Consider the following 17,981-nt stretch of genomic DNA (forward strand, 5'->3'; position numbering starts at 1 on the left):
ATCACTCGGAGTTTAATCCTTCACTCTACGGCTATTCGGTCACTCGGAGCTGAATCCTTCACTCTCGCCGCTATTCCATCACTCAGTGAGCTGAATCCTTCACTCTCGCCACTGTACAATCAGTCCTCCTTTGCTCACCCATTCCCATGTTTTTCCCGCAGTGCTCTGATTTGGGATTCCATGCCAGCCTGGCTCGCACCTTCAGGACGTTCCTCTCAGCAGAATATAATCTTGAAACATCTCGACACGAGGGCCTGGATATCATTGAAAATGCTGTGGACAACCTGGATGCAAGGAGTGACAAGCACAAGGTCATGGACATGTACAACCAAATCTTCTGTCCACCCACCAAGTTTGAATTCCAGCCACACATGGGAGATGAGGTATGTCGCTATTGGTCAGGTTCAAATGAGTTTGACATACAGGAGGCATACAGACCTTTAGTTTGTAGGTCTCCCATTGAGCTTCCCATTGGGGCCATGGTGGCGTAGTGGTAATATCAGTGGACTAGTAACCCCGAGACTCAGGCTAATGCCCTGCAGACATGAGTTCAAATCCCACCACGGCAGCTGATGGAATTTAAAATACAATCATTAAAATCCTGAATTGGAAGCTAGTCTCAGTAATAGTGAACAGAAACAATCATCAATTGTTGTAAAAACCCATCTCATTCGCTGATGTCCCTTAAGGAAAGAAATCTGCTGTCCTTACCTGGTCTGGTCTACATGTGATTCCAAACCCACAGTTGATTCTTAACTGCCCTCTGAAATGGCCCAGCAAACCACTCAGTTCAAGGGCAATTAGGGATGGGCAACAAATGCTGACCTTGCCAGTGACGCCCACATCCCACGGAAGAATGCATTTTTAAAAAGTATCTTTGTTTGCCTTTTGGCTGTTGCAGTCATTGAAAGGGTGGGGGCATGGGGCCCATTGCCGACTTCTGGAGGATAGCACAGACGTGTGCATAATAATGGTGCCCCTTGGAGCATACTCTGTATTTTTTTTCACTCTTCCCTCCTCACTGTTGAGAAGGCGCCTCTCTCTGATATCCCTGACGAGGTCAATAAGTCCATTCGTTTAATCTGGTGTCAGTCATTCCCTATATGATACTCCAAACTGGGACTGATCACCGTTTAATGTGTCGACCATTTTTGACCTGTGTTCATAGGGTTGCCACCTCCCCAGGATTACCCTGGAGCCGACAGGAATTAAAAGTTAATCTCCTGGACACTGCTGTAAGCACCCTGTTAGGAAAAATCATAGGGAGGTTTAAAAAAAATGTTTCTTTTTCATTTTCTTTGAACTCTTCAGTTATAAAGATATTGGAGATGCAGGAGAGAAGGCTGTTTGTCTGGAAGGGGTGATTAAAGACAGCAAATCGGTGATGAAACCTCCAGGAGTACATCCACCCAGAGTTGGCAACGCTAATGCTCAATCCCAAAATCTCAGTCCTTTTCGCTGCAGCCAAGAACCGAGTGGATAGGTTGCAATCATTTTTGCAATGATCTTTGTACCCATAATAACCCATTCTGATCAACTGTAACATGATAAGATGGACTGGGCAAATTTCTGCTTCAAGGCTGAGATTGATGGATTGTTGTTGGGTAAGGTATCACAGTGGAGGTGGACATCAGCCAAGATCCACTAGACTGATGGAGCAAGTTCGAGAGGCTGAATGCCTTACTCCTGTCCCGATGAAGCATTCCACTGAGAAATCAGTTCTAGCTGGGTGACACTTTTCTCAGAAAGAATTTTTATTCTGTAAAGTGCAACTGCGTCAGAGCTTCACCACAGGGACAGTTCAACTCGCATTTAACCCTTGAGACGCCACAGGAGAGTTTGTTCACTAATTTGTGGGCTGGGCTTGGGCGGGGGGTGGGGGTGGGGTGTGGTGGGGGGGCAGTGGTGGTGGGGTAGTGGTGGTAGTTTGTGGAGGGTGCCAATGAGTCGGCCGAGCAAACCTGTAGAATTGAGACAAGAACACACTCTTCGGCCCCAAGCACTGCCATCTTTTGAATATGACTTTTATATCAGAGATTTATAGTTGCATATGTAATCGAGCTAGTGTGCAATACGTGGGCACTTCACTGGTCATGGAATCCACCAGTGAAACCATTTTCACATGCAAAATAATAGGGATGTGAAGGACTGGAACCATTTTAAATGTCAGTGTAAGAATATTGGCTTAGGGTAGTGTGAAATAGATTGAAATAAAAGTTTTTTTTAAAGTGACAAGAAGGGAGTAAAACAGGTACTGGATTGTATTTAAGATGTTCATGATTAACGTGTCATTAATTGCTGTCCCTGGGATCTTGTTATGTGCAGAAATGGCTGCCACATTTGCCTACATTACAACATGTAAGTAATTCGCTGTGTGCAGGGGTTTTGAGGAGATGCGAGCAGGTGCTATATAAATGCAGGTCTTTCCTTTTCTTCCAAATCAGCAATGCCAAAAATGCCATGAAAATAATCCATTCTGGAATTTGCCATTTCCTGTAATCTTTCTATGTGAGTCTGATTCAGTCCAACAGCTGCAAGTGCTTTTTTTAACACAAGTCAAGAGTAATTATCATTTAGTTTGACCCTCATTGCAATAAACCTTTATTTGCAGCTCTCAATATTATTAGTTACAATAATTGGCTTGATATTTTCAAACCAATGAGATTCACCAGCCCAACAGAGCTCATTCTTTGAAATAAACTTGAAAAAAATCTCCTCTCCTCAGTCGGCACATCCTCCCTTCTCTTGCTCCACCCCAGTTTCCAGTGATTCTCTACTCACCCTTCCCCTCACACTGCCACTCTCAGTGTACCCCCTACTGTGATTCCTGACTGCTAACTATTGCCATGCGGGGAGCAGAGCAGGGCAACTACAGCTGGGCAGAGCTGAAGGAGGGGTGTGCAGGGTTGGAATCAATTACTAGCCTCTGTGATACAGGGGGTGTGTTTGGATGCCTGCTGATTTCCATCCCGGGAGGCGAGTGAACCCCATGGGTACGCAATTCATCCTGTGTGTGTCAGTGAGACTTGACAGGGCACTCCACTGCAGTCAATGTCAGTGACTAGCTTGATCTGTCCTTGCCTGATATTCAAACATACACACCGTCCATAGGGAATCACTAGAAAATTGGGAGCTGGAGTCCTGGCTCGGTTTCTCCTCCTGGCCCTTGGCAATCCTTTCTTATTCCCTAGGGATGAGGCATTGAGGCAATTGTCACGCCCGCTATCACCACACTGACACTGATGCAGCACAGACCGGTGACAGGACTTGGGGTGACTCTGTCCTGGCGATTCAGTGAAGCATTTAAACCTTATGAAACTCACCCTTTGATCCTAATATCTCCTTAGGTTGCCCAGTATAAAATTTTGTTTGATTCATAGCTCCTGTGAAATCACCTTGGGTGATTAACTGTTTTAAAAGGTGCTTTATAAATGCAAATTGTCGCCCTTCTTGAAGATTGTTTCAAATTGCAATATAAATTCCTGAATGTTGCCAGTTTTTCCAATTCTGCTATCGTAACTCTCGGATCCCAACTCTGTAATTAGGACCATAACAGATTGTTAAAATATTCTCAGCTGAATGTGTGGTGAAAGCAGGAAGTAGGCACAGGTGCTGGTTGTGGTTTATGTGCTTAATATGCTTTGGTTATTAATGTGAAATATTTATTGATGGATTGTCTTACACTTGTATCAGATAGAGTACACGTAGAGTGAGCTGTGCACAGTCTCCTAGACCTTAGCTTGACTTTTCCTCACCCGTGTAAATGTCACCTTGCACATGGCAACTCTTATGTCTCTTGTCAGAACTTTTAAACCCCAACCCAGGACATAAAGAAGGAAAGACTTGCATCTCTATAGTGCCTTTCATGACCTGTTCCAAAGCACTTTACAGCCAATGATCTATTTTTGAAGTGTACTCATTGGTGTAAAGTAGGAAATGCAGCAGTCAGTATACGCAATGAAGGATCCCGTAAATGACAGTGAGATCATAACCAGATAATCTGTTTTGACAGTGCTCGCTAAGGAATAAATATTGCGTAGAATCTACAGCACCAAAACTGGATATTCAGCCCAACTGGCCACAGCCCACAACCCTTATCCCACACTGAGAACCACATTTTCAGAACTCTCCTGTACAAACAAATTCCCCTAAACTTTTCACTTGCCTTTTGACTGGGGGGATGGGAGAAGGTCAGCAAAGACTCGGTGGGGAGCGTGAGGGAGTGTCAGTGCAGACTGGGAGGGGGTAGGGGAGAGTGTCAGTGTAGACTGGGGAGAGGCGGGAGTGTCAGTGTAGACTGGGGAGAGGGGAGAGTGCCAGTCTAGACTGGGGAGAGGGGAGAGTGCCAGTCTAGACTGGGGAGAGGGGAGAGTGCCAGTCTAGACTGGGGAGAGGGGAGAGTGCCAGTCTAGACTGGGGAGAGGGGAGAGTGCCAGTCTAGACTGGGGAGAGGGGAGAGTGCCAGTCTAGACTGGGGAGAGGGGAGAGTGCCAGTCTAGACTGGGGAGAGGGGAGAGTGCCAGTCTAGACTGGGGAGAGAGGAGAGTGCCAGTCTAGTCTGGGGAGAGGGGAGAGTGCCAGTCTAGACTGGGGAGAGGGGAGAGTGCCAGTCTAGACTGGGGGGAGGGGAGAGTGCCAGTCTAGATTGGGGGGAAGGGAGAGTGCCAGTCTAGATTGGGGGGAGGGGAGAGTGCCAGTCTAGACTGGGGAGAGGGGAGAGTGCCAGTCTAGATTGGGGAGAGGGGAGAGTGTCAGTGTAGACTGGGGGGAAAGGGGAGAGTGTCAGTGTAGACTGGGGGGAAAGGGGAGAGTGTCAGTGTAGACTGGGGGGAAAGGGGAGAGTGTCAGTGTAGACTGGGGGGAAAGGGGAGAGTGTCAGTGTAGACTGGGGGGAAAGGGGAGAGTGTCAGTGTAGACTGGGGAGAGTAGATAGATGTGAGCATTAAATCTAGATTGATGCTGCTGTGTAACATTGCTGCATTGTTGGTCATGCCATTTTTCTGATGAAACATCATTCAAAGAAGAGCATGGGAGTTCTTTCTGGGGTCGCACCAACATTTATCCCTCATGCAACACCGAGAGCAGTTTTTCCAGGCTTCATCTCATTGCTGGAGGGTCATGCCGTGTGCAATTTTGCTGCCGTGCCTCCTACATTAGGAACTTGCCTTAGGACATCCTGAGGCTATGCAAGGTGCTATATAAATGTAGTACCTTTCTCCTCTTTAATTTCCTTTTGCCTGGAGCAGAGGTAATGAATTATCTTTGTGAAACATATGTGCCTCAATAATCTTTGCAACTATACCACGTAAGATTTGATTAAGTGGCTGGCCCAGACACCTACTGGCTTCCACACACACTTTACGAATGGCGGCCGCTTAAATAAACTGTTTGAGGCTGTCTCTTCTAATTACACCCCATAATTGTTTGACATTCTAGTCGACCATTGCTAACTGTTGGCACTGTATTACTGTGAGAGTATAAGCAGTGCTCCAGGCAACGCTGAGGTTGTTTTCCACACCAGCTGGAAGAAATTTGCATAGTCACCTTTGTCAGTGAGGAAACAGCATCAGGTTGTTGTATTTCCTGTGTTCTTCCTCTCTCTTTGAAACATATATTCTGCTCCCAGTGCCCTGTCTGGAAACACCCCCAACATTGACAATAGGTTATACGACGAAGCCTGGATGGTTTGGGGGGAAAGCACCTGTGTGCGAAACGAGTGTTGACCCTGCTTCTTGTCTTCCCTTTCCAGGTTTGTCAGGTGAGCGCTCAGCAGCCAGTGCAAACAGAACTTCTCATGAGGTATCACCAGCTGCAGTCCCGCCTGGCCACCCTGAAGATCGAGAATGAAGAGGTGAGCCAAGATAAAATGGAACTAAACCTTATGGTTTGGGTAACTGGAGGACAGAATTTTGAAATGGACTCACTGGCAGTCAAATTAGTTTGGGTGTGAACAGGTGGCCAGCGTGTGCCAGAAGAGGCCAGCTCGAAAACCACTTGTTATTGGCCCTCAAGCCTCATGTAAATAATTCAAGCAAGCTTCTAGCATTTGCCAGGCCTCCAGATGTAGCTCTCCTATCTGGTGCTAATTAATTTGGGCTGGCTGCTTTGTGGGGAGGGAAGCGAGAAGATTGTCGACAGAAACACTAAGAAGCTGGGAGGAGTACGCCTCATCCTTGTGGCTCCACATTAAGTTAAATATGCTTATTTTTGTAAAAAAAAAGGATATATTTTGGTGCCAGCCTCCAGTGGTCCCTTTTAAGTTTAGGCTGCACGTTAAAACCTGTCCAATCCAAAATTGCCTGTCAGGCGTCTTTGGGATATGGGACATAGCCCATGAATTTAATCCTTATGCCCCCGTTATCCACCCTGTAAATGCACGCAACATGGGCCAATTTCTCCCCCCACCACCTCAAATTCTTGTTGGAAGGGTCCAGAGTAGGGAAATTAACCTCACTGTTACCTGTGGGGCAGTCCAGAGGCAATTGAGACATTTTGCAGCAATACTGGTATATTGGAAATCCATTGCAGAGTGAAATATTTGAAACAGGTTATGGTAAAATGCTGCAACTGTCACTGGGATTAAATGAGGCTTGACAGGCCTCTGATTGTCCTGTGGGATGTTTTCCCTCAAACCCATCCCTCATTAACTGTCTCCCTCAGTCAGAGAGTAGAATGGATGGAGTGTGTCTCACTGGAAAGGATGCCAATTTGACAAGTGGGATTGATGTTGAGATCTATTGCTCTTCAACGTTCCTCAGATTAAACATGAAAGTGGCTTTGATGGGGCAGGAAAGCACAGCATCTCAGGTACCTTGTGGGAACAGGCTTAAGTGTCAATCACATTGGTGCGGGACCGATGCAATGTTCACTATAATTTATTTCTCGAATGTGCAGGTAATTTCTTTAAGTGCATGCCCCTTTAAATTTTTTTTGCCTAGCTGGCAAAAGGCGGTAATTTGAAGGGGCTGACTTGTCTGTGGCCTGTGCAGGGACATTTGGGTTTCCATGTACATGCAGCTTAGACAGAACGTTGGACTGAAGTCACATATAGGCCAGACTGGGTAAGATCGACAACTGTCTTTAAAAGATATTAGTGAACCAGTTTGATTTTTACAACCTCATGGTTTCTTCAAAAGGGAGCTGGATAAACATATCTGGGGAATTGGATTGAAGGTTAGAGGTAACAGGTTGTCAGTATGGACAAAGGTGACCATGAATACTGAAAATAGTAATAGATGAACATTTGTTTCTCTTTGATTACCTCTGGAAAATCAAGGCGTATTAATTGTGCATGTTCCTGAAGATATTAAATGGGTGGGGTGGAGTCCATAATGGAGTGAAGGGCAGGGCATGACAGGCCTTTTCTAGATCCTGATTATCTTATGTTCATGTGCTTACCCCCAGGTCAGGAAGACATTGGATGCCACCATGCAAACACTGCAAGACATGCTAACCGTGGAGGACTTTGACGTGTCTGATGCATTCCACCACAGTCGATCTACTGAGTCAGTCAAATCTGTCGCCTCTGAGACCTACATGAGCAAACTCAACATTGCGAAAAGGAGAGCCAACCAACAGGAGACCGAGATATTCTACTTCACAGTAAGACCTCTTCTTGAGGTTAAAGAAAAGATCAGTACACTTAACTCTGGGAGTTCGGGATGTGTCATATAGAACAATTGAAGATTACTGGTATGACCCATCAGATGACAGCTGTTGTTCAGTGGGTAGAACCTCTCAACTTTGAGTCAGGAGGTGGTGGATTTGTCCCACTCTAGAGACCTGATCTCAAAATCTAAGCGGACATTTCAGTGCAGCACTGAGGGAGAGCTGTACTTTTGGAGGTGCTACATTTTGGTTATATCCATGGTGGGGCATGGAGTGGGAAGGTTCTCCTCTATATCCTGACCAACATTTATCCCCAAAACAACATCACTAAAATGGTCATTTCTTGGTTATGGAACCTTGCTTTGCGCACATTAAGTGCCATTTCTATATTACAGCAAAGCTGGAGGGTGTGGATACCAGATGGGGGACAGCCTCAGCTGTAGTCACCTCCACATGAGCAACCATTATTGATGCCCACTTGGGTGAGGGACTCGAGGGGTTATGGCACTGGTGGAACTGCACTCCGACATAAATCCACGCCTATGGGAAGAGTACTGGGGAATGGAGAAAAAGTACAGCCCGCTAAGTGACAACCACCATAGGGAATCTGTTCTTTAATCATCTTTGTTACGGTTATGAGGTTTATAAGATTGTTATGTTTTGGAACTGTGTCTTTAATTTAAGGTAAAACAGAGGGAGGGTCATGTGACCCTTTCCAAAGTCTGCTTGACAACAGGCCCGGGGCGGTTAAAGGGAGGCCCAGATTGTGTTACTGGGGTGATGGTGTGAGGTGTTCACGGTTGGAGTTAATGGTGGTAGACTCTGAGTCTCCCAAAGTCCCAGAAAGGTGTTGAATGTACTGGATAGGTAAACAGTTGTGCTGTAAACTGTCCATTTATTTCTAAGATGAAAGAGAGTTGGGCTCAAGAATAGATAATCAGGATTTCAACCCAGATATAACATTAATGTATTTCATGTTGCAATGGGAAAGGGGTAAGAGGAAGCCATTTTTGAGATCAGGTTACAGCTTTCTCTACAAATCAATGGATATCTCAGACAGTAGTTCCATGTGGTCAGTAGAGAAAAGAGGCTGTTTTGGCCTACCACAGCCAGACATGGGAGGAAGATGATCTCTCGTCAAAGAGACACATCTTGCAACCATCTAAGGATTTGAAGAGATTCATCCTGGTGTGGCCAGAAGGAAGAAAAATCATAAGAACAGGCTTTACTGTTGGTGGTGAATTTAAGAAACGCTTTTAAAATTGAAGAAAACACCTGGTGACAGTCATTCAAAGTTACTAATCAGTGAAATGGTGACATGAGAACCCATTGGAAGCTGGGAGCAACTGAGGACTGTTTGTTATAAAGACTGTAATTCCATGACGAGCGTGATGAGTTTAAAGTTGCCTACAAAAAGAAATAGTGTTTAGTCAACATGATTTTTTTTTTTGTCATTTGTTAAAGTAAAAGTTTTAAAACATGAAATCTTGATGTGTCACTCTTGTAGCTATTAACTGGAAGTTCAAATCTCTTTTAAAAGTTAACAGCCTCAGAGCGGATCACAACATAATGAAGTTGTTTGTTGCAGGTAGTGAACCGGGGAAAGTTTCCCCAGGGGTCAGAGAATCTTCTCCCACTCTCATTTTGAGATATTTGTCCTTTTCTGGCCAATTGCTAGCTCCATTCATTCACAGAAGACTGAGCTCATTTTATTCCAAATACTTGTCCTTCACTGTGCAATGTTAAGCTGCGCAACATTAAATACCCTACTATCTGTTGAGGGCCATGGTGGCTGTGTTTAAGAAATAGACCTGCCCTCTCAAACATTGGATTCCATTATAATGGAGTAAGGGATGCCATTTAGGATAGAGGAAGACCAATTAAAATGTGCAGGGCTATGCGGAAAGAGCCAGGTTTTGTGAAGGGGAGGTCGTGTCTCACTAGCTTGATCGGGTTATATGATCGGCGCAGGCTTGGAGGGCCGAAGGGCCTGTTCCTGTGCTGTACTTTTATTTTCTTTGTTCTTTGAGAGTACGACTAATTGGATAACTCTTTATAATGGGCTGAATGGCCTCCTGTGCTGTATGTGAGGTGGAATTGCTGAATCAAGCTGGTCTTTCCCTGTCCGTCAATTTGGCATGATTGAACCTCGTAGCAGTCTGATAAATGTTTAATAAACTTCTTGTTTCTCTTTCAGAAATTTAAGGAATACTTGAATGGAAGTAATCTGATCACAAAGCTTCAGGCAAAGCATGACCTACTAAAGCAAACACTGGGGGAAGGTGAGTCAAGCTTGTAAGTGCTCCATTTTCTGTGAGCACCATTGGGTTGTTCATGGTGGGGTCTCCAAATCTGCTGTAATTGGGAGTTATCAAGTAGAAAGCTGAGCCTTTTTTCTCTCTTACTGTATATACAGAAGCTAGTGGGGGAGAGGGGGCCTCACTGTAACTAGTTTCTCCTTTGACTAGTTTCATTAGTGAGCCAGAAAGGAAGTGAGAAAAACATGACAGCTCAGCTCAGGAAGACAAGGGTTTCTCAAATCCACCACCAGCTGTAAACATCTCTCAGCTCAGGAAGCTCATGGAATAGGGTATCTACATAGATTGACAGAAGGGATGGGGCACTGCACGTGGTCAGAAAATAATCTTAATGAGTACCACTGCTATTGAGTTTGGTGATATGAGTACACTGTTCCTCTTCTGTAACCATTGGCTCAGTTAGAGCATTATCACCTCTAAATTAGAAAGCTGTGAGTTGAAGCCCCACTCCTGAGACTACAGTAAATAATCAGCTCTCTTAGGTAGATTTTTAAAAAAATCCCATGGCACTTTTTGAAGAAGAGTAGGGGCATTTGAGGAGAGGCGCAGTGGATAACGTGCCTGCCTGAGCCACAAGCTCTGGGTTTGAGTCCCACTCAGGACTTCTATCGGACCAAATGCTGGAAAACAGGATTAGGCTGGTTGGCTCATTATTTTGGCCGGTGCAGACATCATGGGCCAAGTGGCCTCCTCCTGTGCCATAAACTTTCTATGATCCTATGACTGTATGGCCATGGAAAGTGCATTCATAACACAAGTTGATTGTCAACCTGCAGATCTTCCAATGCGCCTATGACAAGCGGTAAGAGCAGGAGAGATCCTAGTCAGCCATACTTGATGCAGAGTGATGCCCCTTGAGCGAAAGCTTCAGACTATGTGACCTGTTCCAGGAAAAACAAGCAACAGAAAACACATCTAAGCATGTGCTTTGTCTGTCTCATGCATCTCTAGATGTGGGAAGTCTTCTACGCCTAAGGGGAGTTCTCCTGGTATAAAAACAAATGCTGGAAATAGCCAGCAGGTCTGGCAGCATCTGTGGAGGGAATCAGAGTTAAAGCTTCAGGACGATAACCTTTCATCAGGACTGGGAAAGGTTAGAGATTTAATAGGTTTTGAACAAATGAAAGCAGGGGAGGGTGGAAAAAAGAAAAAAGGGAAGGTCCATGATAGGGTGGAACAGGAGGGGTTAAATAATAAAAGAGTTGATGGTGCTGGGCCAAAGGAAGTGGTAATGGGACAAGTGAAGAAGCAAAAGATGTGTCTGGAGGAGGTGTGAATGGCAAGATGATGAATAGCTGCCATCCAACAACAAAAACAGGAAAAAGAAAGAAGAGTGAAAAGCTAACAAAACCAGTAGAAAAAAAGGAAGCAACATTTTTGAAAATTATTTATTCATTCACAGGGTGTGGACATCGCTGGCTGGGCCAGCATTTATTGCCCATCTCTAGTTACCCTTGAGAAGGTGGTGGTGAGCTGCCTTCTTGAACTGCTGCAGTCCATGTGGTGCAGATACACCCACGGTGCTTTTAGGAAGGGAGTTCCAGGATTTTGACCCAGCGACAGTGAAGGAACAGTGATATATTTCCAAATCAGGATGGTGTTGTGCTTGGAGGGGAACTTCCAGGTGGTGGCGTTCCCATGTGTCTACTGCCCTTGTCCTTCTAGATGGTAGTGGGCGTGGGGTTTGAAGGTGCTGTCTAAGGAGGTTTAGTGAGTTCCTGCAGTGCATCCTGTAGATGGTACACACTGCTGCTACTGTGCATCGGCGGTGGAGGGAGTGAATGTTTGTGGATGGGGTGCCAATCATGTGGGCTGCTTTGTCCTGGATGGTGTCGAGCTTCTTGGGTGTTGTTGGAGCTGCACTCATCCAGGCAAGTGGAGAATATTCCATCACAATCCTGACTTGTGCCTTGTAGATGGTGGACAGGCTTTGAGGAGTCAGGAGGTGAGTTACTCACCGCAGAATTCCCAGGCTCTGACCTGCTCTCGTAACCACAATATTTATATGTCTGGTCCTGTTCAGTTTCTGGTCAATGGTAACCCCCCAGGATGTTGATAGTGGGTGGGCGATTCAGCGATGGTAATGCCATTGAATGTCATAGGGCGATGGTTAGATTCTCTCTTGTTGGAAATGGTCATTGCCTGGCACTTGTGTGGTATGAATGTTACTTGCCACTTGTCAGCCAAAACATGGATATTGTCCAGGTATTGCTACATTTGGACGTGGACTGCTTCAGTATCTGAGGAGTCACGAATGGTGCTGAACACTGTGCAGTCATCAGCGAACATCCCCACTTCTGACCTTACGATGGAAGGAAGGTCATTGATGTAGCAGCTGAAGATGGTTGGGCCGAGGACACTACCCTGAGGAACTCCTGCAGTGATGTCCTGGAGCTGAGATGAGGGCAGAGATCAAAATGATTGAACTCAATGTTGAGTCCAGAAGGCTGTCAAGTGCCCTGTTGAAAGATGAGTTGGTGTCTCTTGAGTTTGTGTTGAGTATGAACAATAGTACAGAAGGTTGCATCATCAGAAAAGATGTAACCAAGAAGAAAAAATTGGAGAATGAAACAAGTCCTTACAGGAAATGGGATGTGAAAAAGTGTACTTCAGGTAGCTGTGGGAGTCAGTGGGCTTATCATGAATATTGGTTAATGGCCTAGCCCCAGAAATGGGATCAGAGAAGTCAAGGATGGGGAGGGAAGAGTCAGATATGGAATGTGAGAAGGCAAAAGAAGGGGGGAAATTGGAAGTAAAGTCAATGAAGGCCATAACATCTGAGCTCCGGTACAGTGTATCTGGGAGGTACCCCAAAGATTCGCTGGGGAACCCCCCACCGGAAGTTCCCAGGTAAGGATTGCACAGCAATTGCCCAGGAAGTTCAAACTGCCTTTTGGGCAATTGCCCAGCATCATTGAAAATGTGTCTTAAATCACAAACTTTGAATAGTTCTGACTGTTATATAGCAATAGTTACCCAGAAAATGTTAAAAAAATTAGAAAAATTAAAACCACTCCTAGCTTCTGAGTAACTATAGCACTGACCTACCCTGATCCCTCCACGGGAACCCTCCCACACCCACCCCCACCCAACCACCCAAGGGACACCCCCTCCAAGCCCCCAATGGACTACCCCCCCACCCAACTACCCCCTGACACACCCCCCCCCCCCCCCCCCGGGACACACCACCCTGCCGACTACCCTCCACCCTGCCAACTACCCTCCACCCCACTCCCCCCGGCCGATCCGACCCAACCCAACCTCCAACCACTGGCCCAACCTGACCCAACTCCCCTCAAAGCCCAGGCCCAACCCAAACCCCCAAATCCTACCCGCTTACCTTATACACTTGCTTTCTCCCTGGCTTGTCAAAGTGGTTGGACCTTTAAACTTACCTGATTTACAGCAGTTAGTGCCGTAAAAAAGGAGGCATGGTTTACTTCACCTCGCCTGGCTCGACTGTCCTCCACGAGAACCCGCTGTGATGGAGTGATCTTGCCCAGCTTGAATTGGAAGGTCGGGCGACATAGGAGTGGCTTCATTTTAAGATAAGAAACTAAGAGTGGAGGGCAATCCGACTCAATGGCCACTCCACCCAAAGTTACAGGCCAAAATTCTCAAATCCGGGTGGGAGTATGAAATGGCACCAATACAGCCATCAGTGTACTGGAAAAAGAAGTGAAAGAGAATGCCTGTGTAGGACTAGAACAAGGAATGTGCCTTATACCCTGCAGAAAAACAGGCATAACTAGGACCCATGCAGGTATCCATAGCAACAACTTTTATTTGGAGGAAGTGAATGGATTTAAAGGAGAAGTTGCTCAATGTGAGAACAAGTTCAAACAGGCAGAGGAGGGTGGTGGAGGAGGGAAACTTTTAAAAGAGAAGTGGAGAGCTCCCAGATCTTCCTGGTGGAATTGTAGAGGGAATGGGCCATCCATGGCGAGAAAGAGGCAGATAGGCCAAGAAACTGATGTGGGATATTGGACAAGTCACAGAAGAAGGAAGAGACTGAACAAGGTGACAAAAAAATAAGAGTCGAGATGGGAAGAAATCAGTTCAGTGGAGCAGGAAGAGGCTGAAATGATGGCTCTACCAGTGCAGTCCTCTTTATGGATCCTGGAAGTTCTCCTGATGCCCAGTCAATGTTTACCTCTCTCTGAACCTCACACAGATTATCTGGTCATCGATTTCATTTCTGTTTGTGAGACCTTTTTTTTGGTTCTCCTGTAAAAACAACGGAAACTATATTTTAGAAGTAATCCATTGTTTGGGAAACAATTTGAGATGTCTTGAGGACACCAAAGGATCATTCTTTCTCTGACATCTCTGCTGCTTGTAATGGTCCTGGGAGAGATGAGTTGGGGTTTTACTAGAGCTCTGGTGGATCTGGGTTCAGAAATGGTGCCAATTGACAATCACACTCCAAGAGGTGGCAGAATGGCTGATGTGACAATGGTGTAGCAGGGACACTAATTAGATTGGGGTTCAATCACACTGGGGCTGTTGGAGGAGCACACAGGGCTTTACGCTGCATGAGCATGGCAGAGAATTTGTGTTTAGCAACGTTTGATGGGACAGTGTAAAGGGAGCTTTACTCTGCTTTCTGCAGCTTTTGTCTCTTTAAGTCTGAAACTTGGAGCCTTTCTTTCTGCCCCTCACTCTTAATTTCACTTAACAGGACCTTTTCCAGGTTCCTGAACTTCCTTTGACAAAAGATCTTCTTAGGACTTTCCCCTGTTTCCACTCCCCTGGATTTTTGGGGTTTTTCTTTAGCTTGGGACTGGCTTTGCTTCAGTCTCTCTCTGGCAGCAACTTTCAGAATCAACTTGAGCTTGAAGCTGGCTATCTGCCCCTTCTAGGCTGCTTCTCTGGCAGTTATCTTGAAAACCAGCTGAACTCCAACAGCTTCCAAAACAAACTGCTGTTTCTAGCTTTTCTGTGTGCGTGTCTGTGGGAGGGACTTGCCTGTCTGGACCCCTGTTGCTAGGTAACAGCCCAATTTTTCTATTCTCGTTTGTTTAACCTAGCTGCAACAGTCATAAAAAGCCTCATTAGAAATACAGGCACCTTTTTAAAGTGAAACTAAAACGCCATTTAACCTTTCTTAACACATAGATACAGAAATACAAATCAAACTTAAACTTTAAAGCTAAAACTCACTCCGAACACCTACAAATACCAATATAACTTACTTAAACTATCCCTATTTCCTAACAACAGTGTGTAGGGGGCTTTACTATGTATCTAACCCTGTGCTGCACCTGTCCTGGGAGTATTAGGCAGGATAGTGTTGAGGAAAGTTAGGTTTGGTTTCTTTCTAAGAAAGAGCCAGCATAGACCTGATGGGCTCAATCCCTTCCTCCTGTATTGTAACTTGCTATCCAAGCTCCAATTTTGGAAATGAAGATCAGGAGACCAAGCTAAAGTTGTGCATTTCAAACTATCACCCAATTGCACCCCCCCAATGTTCCTTCAAGTTATCGAAAGAGATTTATGGACTTCATGCAGGTTTATTGTTAAAGTGTTGAGAATGCAAACATTGATGAATTTTTTTTACTAAGCTGTGACATTTTTTCCCCCTTGCAGGTGAAAAGGCTGAGTGTGGGACTTCAAGGTAGGACCCCAGCATTCCCTATCCTTAATCCGTATAGTTCCAGGCAATATCTGACCAGATGTTTCACACACATTCTCACAGTGAAAGCTCAACCAGTTTTCACTGAAGTTTTGCCTTCCCCAAACTTGCTGTGCAGGCTTGTTCCAATGCAATGTTAAACTTAAACCTTCTAGAAGCCTCCATGGATGCTCTCAGCTTAAATCCTTGGTCACTCCACAAAAAGAGGAAAGTGTCACATGCTGTAGATGAAGGGACACCCTATCCCCCCAACCCTCTCCTCCTTTCCCCCTCCAATGGATCTGGCTGAACACTGACAATGTCAGTGGAGGTCAGGATAGAAACTGTGGGATGCAATAGACAACAATGCACTCAGGTAGCATAACAACCTAGCATATTGGCAGTGACTAGATATTGAAGCAGCCTCCTTCTCCTCCTTGAGCTGTTAATTTGGTTTTACATTGTTCTTCTTGAATGAAATAAATTCATTTTTGTCTGATTGGCGGAGATGTGTTTCAGACACTGGCTGTTTCTAGTGTGTAAAATAATCTGAGTCACTTCTTTGCTTTGTTCTGACTGTAAATCCAGCAGCACATTGTCTAACCTCCCCATCTTCTCCTCCCACCCCCCACCACCCCCAGTCACTTTAAGGCAGTCTCCCCTCAGCCTATGGGGGGATGTAAAACAACCACGACTATCTAACATGGTGAACCATTTCCCCACTACAAGTTCACACCAAGCCTGGCATTCCTGTACTTTATTACAACATCAATAAAAGCACTGGTTACCGATTAACCCCTCCCTTTCCCCCCCCACCCAATCCCACCCACTCTCTGTCCTAACATTGATTTATTCTGGCATATGGTTGCTGGCCTACCTGTGATGTCCCACCCAAGCAGTCATTCTCCATTGGTCCAGCTACAAAGGCTGTGGCAGCCAAGTTCAATCTTAATGTCACCCGATATTTGTACACACAATCGCTTTGCAGATGGATGTCACAACGTTGTGATCAGCAGCAAGAACTGTAAGGGAACAGCAAATCAAGCAACATCGCCTATTTGACTTATCGTCTTGGACCAATTAGCTCCTCCCTCCCTGACCCCATATCCTACAGCTATCCCACCGCTATATCCCACAGCAGCCCCCTATCTCCATAGACCACAGCTACCCCTACATCCATGCTCCCTGTTTCCCACAGCCTAACTCAATAAATACAGCAGTCCCCATCTGTCTATACCATGAGTATCTTCTATCTCTATATCTTAAGGCTATATATCTGTTTGTATACCCTAGGGCTGTTGTTCTCAAACCTTTTCATCCACAGAGCACAGGGCAAAATACCCCTTGGGCCACCCACCAGTCTTACCACACCTGCTTTCACTTGACACTGCAAAAAAACTCATTGGCCGGGATTGTCCGGCTCCATTAGCATCTGGCATCATGGTGGGCAAGGGGGAACAATATGGTGAGAGGGCCATGAGACCAGTTTGTGATTGTCTGCTCCACCTGTCAATGGCGGGTCGCGTTTCCCACTGCTGCATGTTGGGAACACAATTTTAATACGTTTACACCATATTATAACTCCTGCTCACCGGAATCAACACCCACGTCAAATTTAACACTCACGTCAGCGTGACTTCAGAATGACGTGCTTCATGACTGCCTTTAAAAGGTGTGCACCTGGCGGCCTGAACTTCGAGAAGAACTCAGAGGTAAGTGCACACAACCTTACTCAGTGCTCGCAGGGGGCACAGGCAAGTCACTTTTTCCTGGCTGGCTTTCAGTGTGGTGCCAGGGCAAGGGCTCCAGTATGGGTCAGGCTGGGGGAGCAGGGTGGGTGGGGGGCAAGGTAGCACAGACTGATGGAAGGAAATACTCAAGGGAGTGTGGGAGGAGGGGGTGGGGGAAGTGACCATGTACTTGGAAAAGCTTGTCAAAAGTGAACATTCTTCCACAGATGAGACCATTCAGCTGCAACTCCATTGACATGTTCGGAGTCAGGACTCTGAAGCTTTTGTACCCACTCAAGCAACGCAAAGGCATGAAAGTGCCATCAAATGCTCCAGAACTTTTCATCCCTCAGGTGCAGACTGCAAATTAATGTGTGTTTTAGGGGGCAGCAGAGCAATTGGCCGACTGGGCAAGTTGTACAATCTCCTTGCGAAAGGCGGCCATGGAGCAGTCACTGGTGGAGGTGCTCACAGCCCCTTGTAATGTCTTTATTAAGGTTTGGACCAGTAACCCCCATGGTTCAAGCTAACAGTGCAGCCTTGCAGTGTGGGTTAGGAGAATGCCTGCGCCTGAGCTGAGAACACAGCATACAATCCAGTGGCCAAAGCTGCCGCCAATCGGTCAAGTGGAGTGAGGCGGAGATGGGTGGTGTTTCAGACATCCAGAAGCGCACCACACACTGGCCATCCAAGTGGTGGCCAGCACTCTCC

General features: G+C 45.9%; 1 protein-coding gene across 2 annotated transcripts in view; it reads left to right on the forward strand.

The window, feature by feature from the left end:
- The window catches only part of srgap3 (SLIT-ROBO Rho GTPase activating protein 3), a 286,135-nt gene that overhangs the window by 218,744 nt on the left and 49,410 nt on the right, over positions 1 to 17,981 (forward strand). For both annotated transcript variants that reach the window (XM_078543822.1, XM_078543823.1), the window contains exons 7-11: positions 162 to 383; positions 5,750 to 5,851; positions 7,405 to 7,602; positions 9,806 to 9,890; positions 15,516 to 15,543. In XM_078543822.1, the coding sequence (XP_078399948.1) occupies positions 162 to 383; positions 5,750 to 5,851; positions 7,405 to 7,602; positions 9,806 to 9,890; positions 15,516 to 15,543 (635 nt within the window). The remainder of the gene's footprint in view (positions 1 to 161; positions 384 to 5,749; positions 5,852 to 7,404; positions 7,603 to 9,805; positions 9,891 to 15,515; positions 15,544 to 17,981) is intronic.

Source organism: Cetorhinus maximus, chromosome 6, assembly GCF_964194155.1.
Source record: "Cetorhinus maximus chromosome 6, sCetMax3.hap1.1, whole genome shotgun sequence".
Taxonomy (NCBI): domain Eukaryota; kingdom Metazoa; phylum Chordata; class Chondrichthyes; order Lamniformes; family Cetorhinidae; genus Cetorhinus; species Cetorhinus maximus.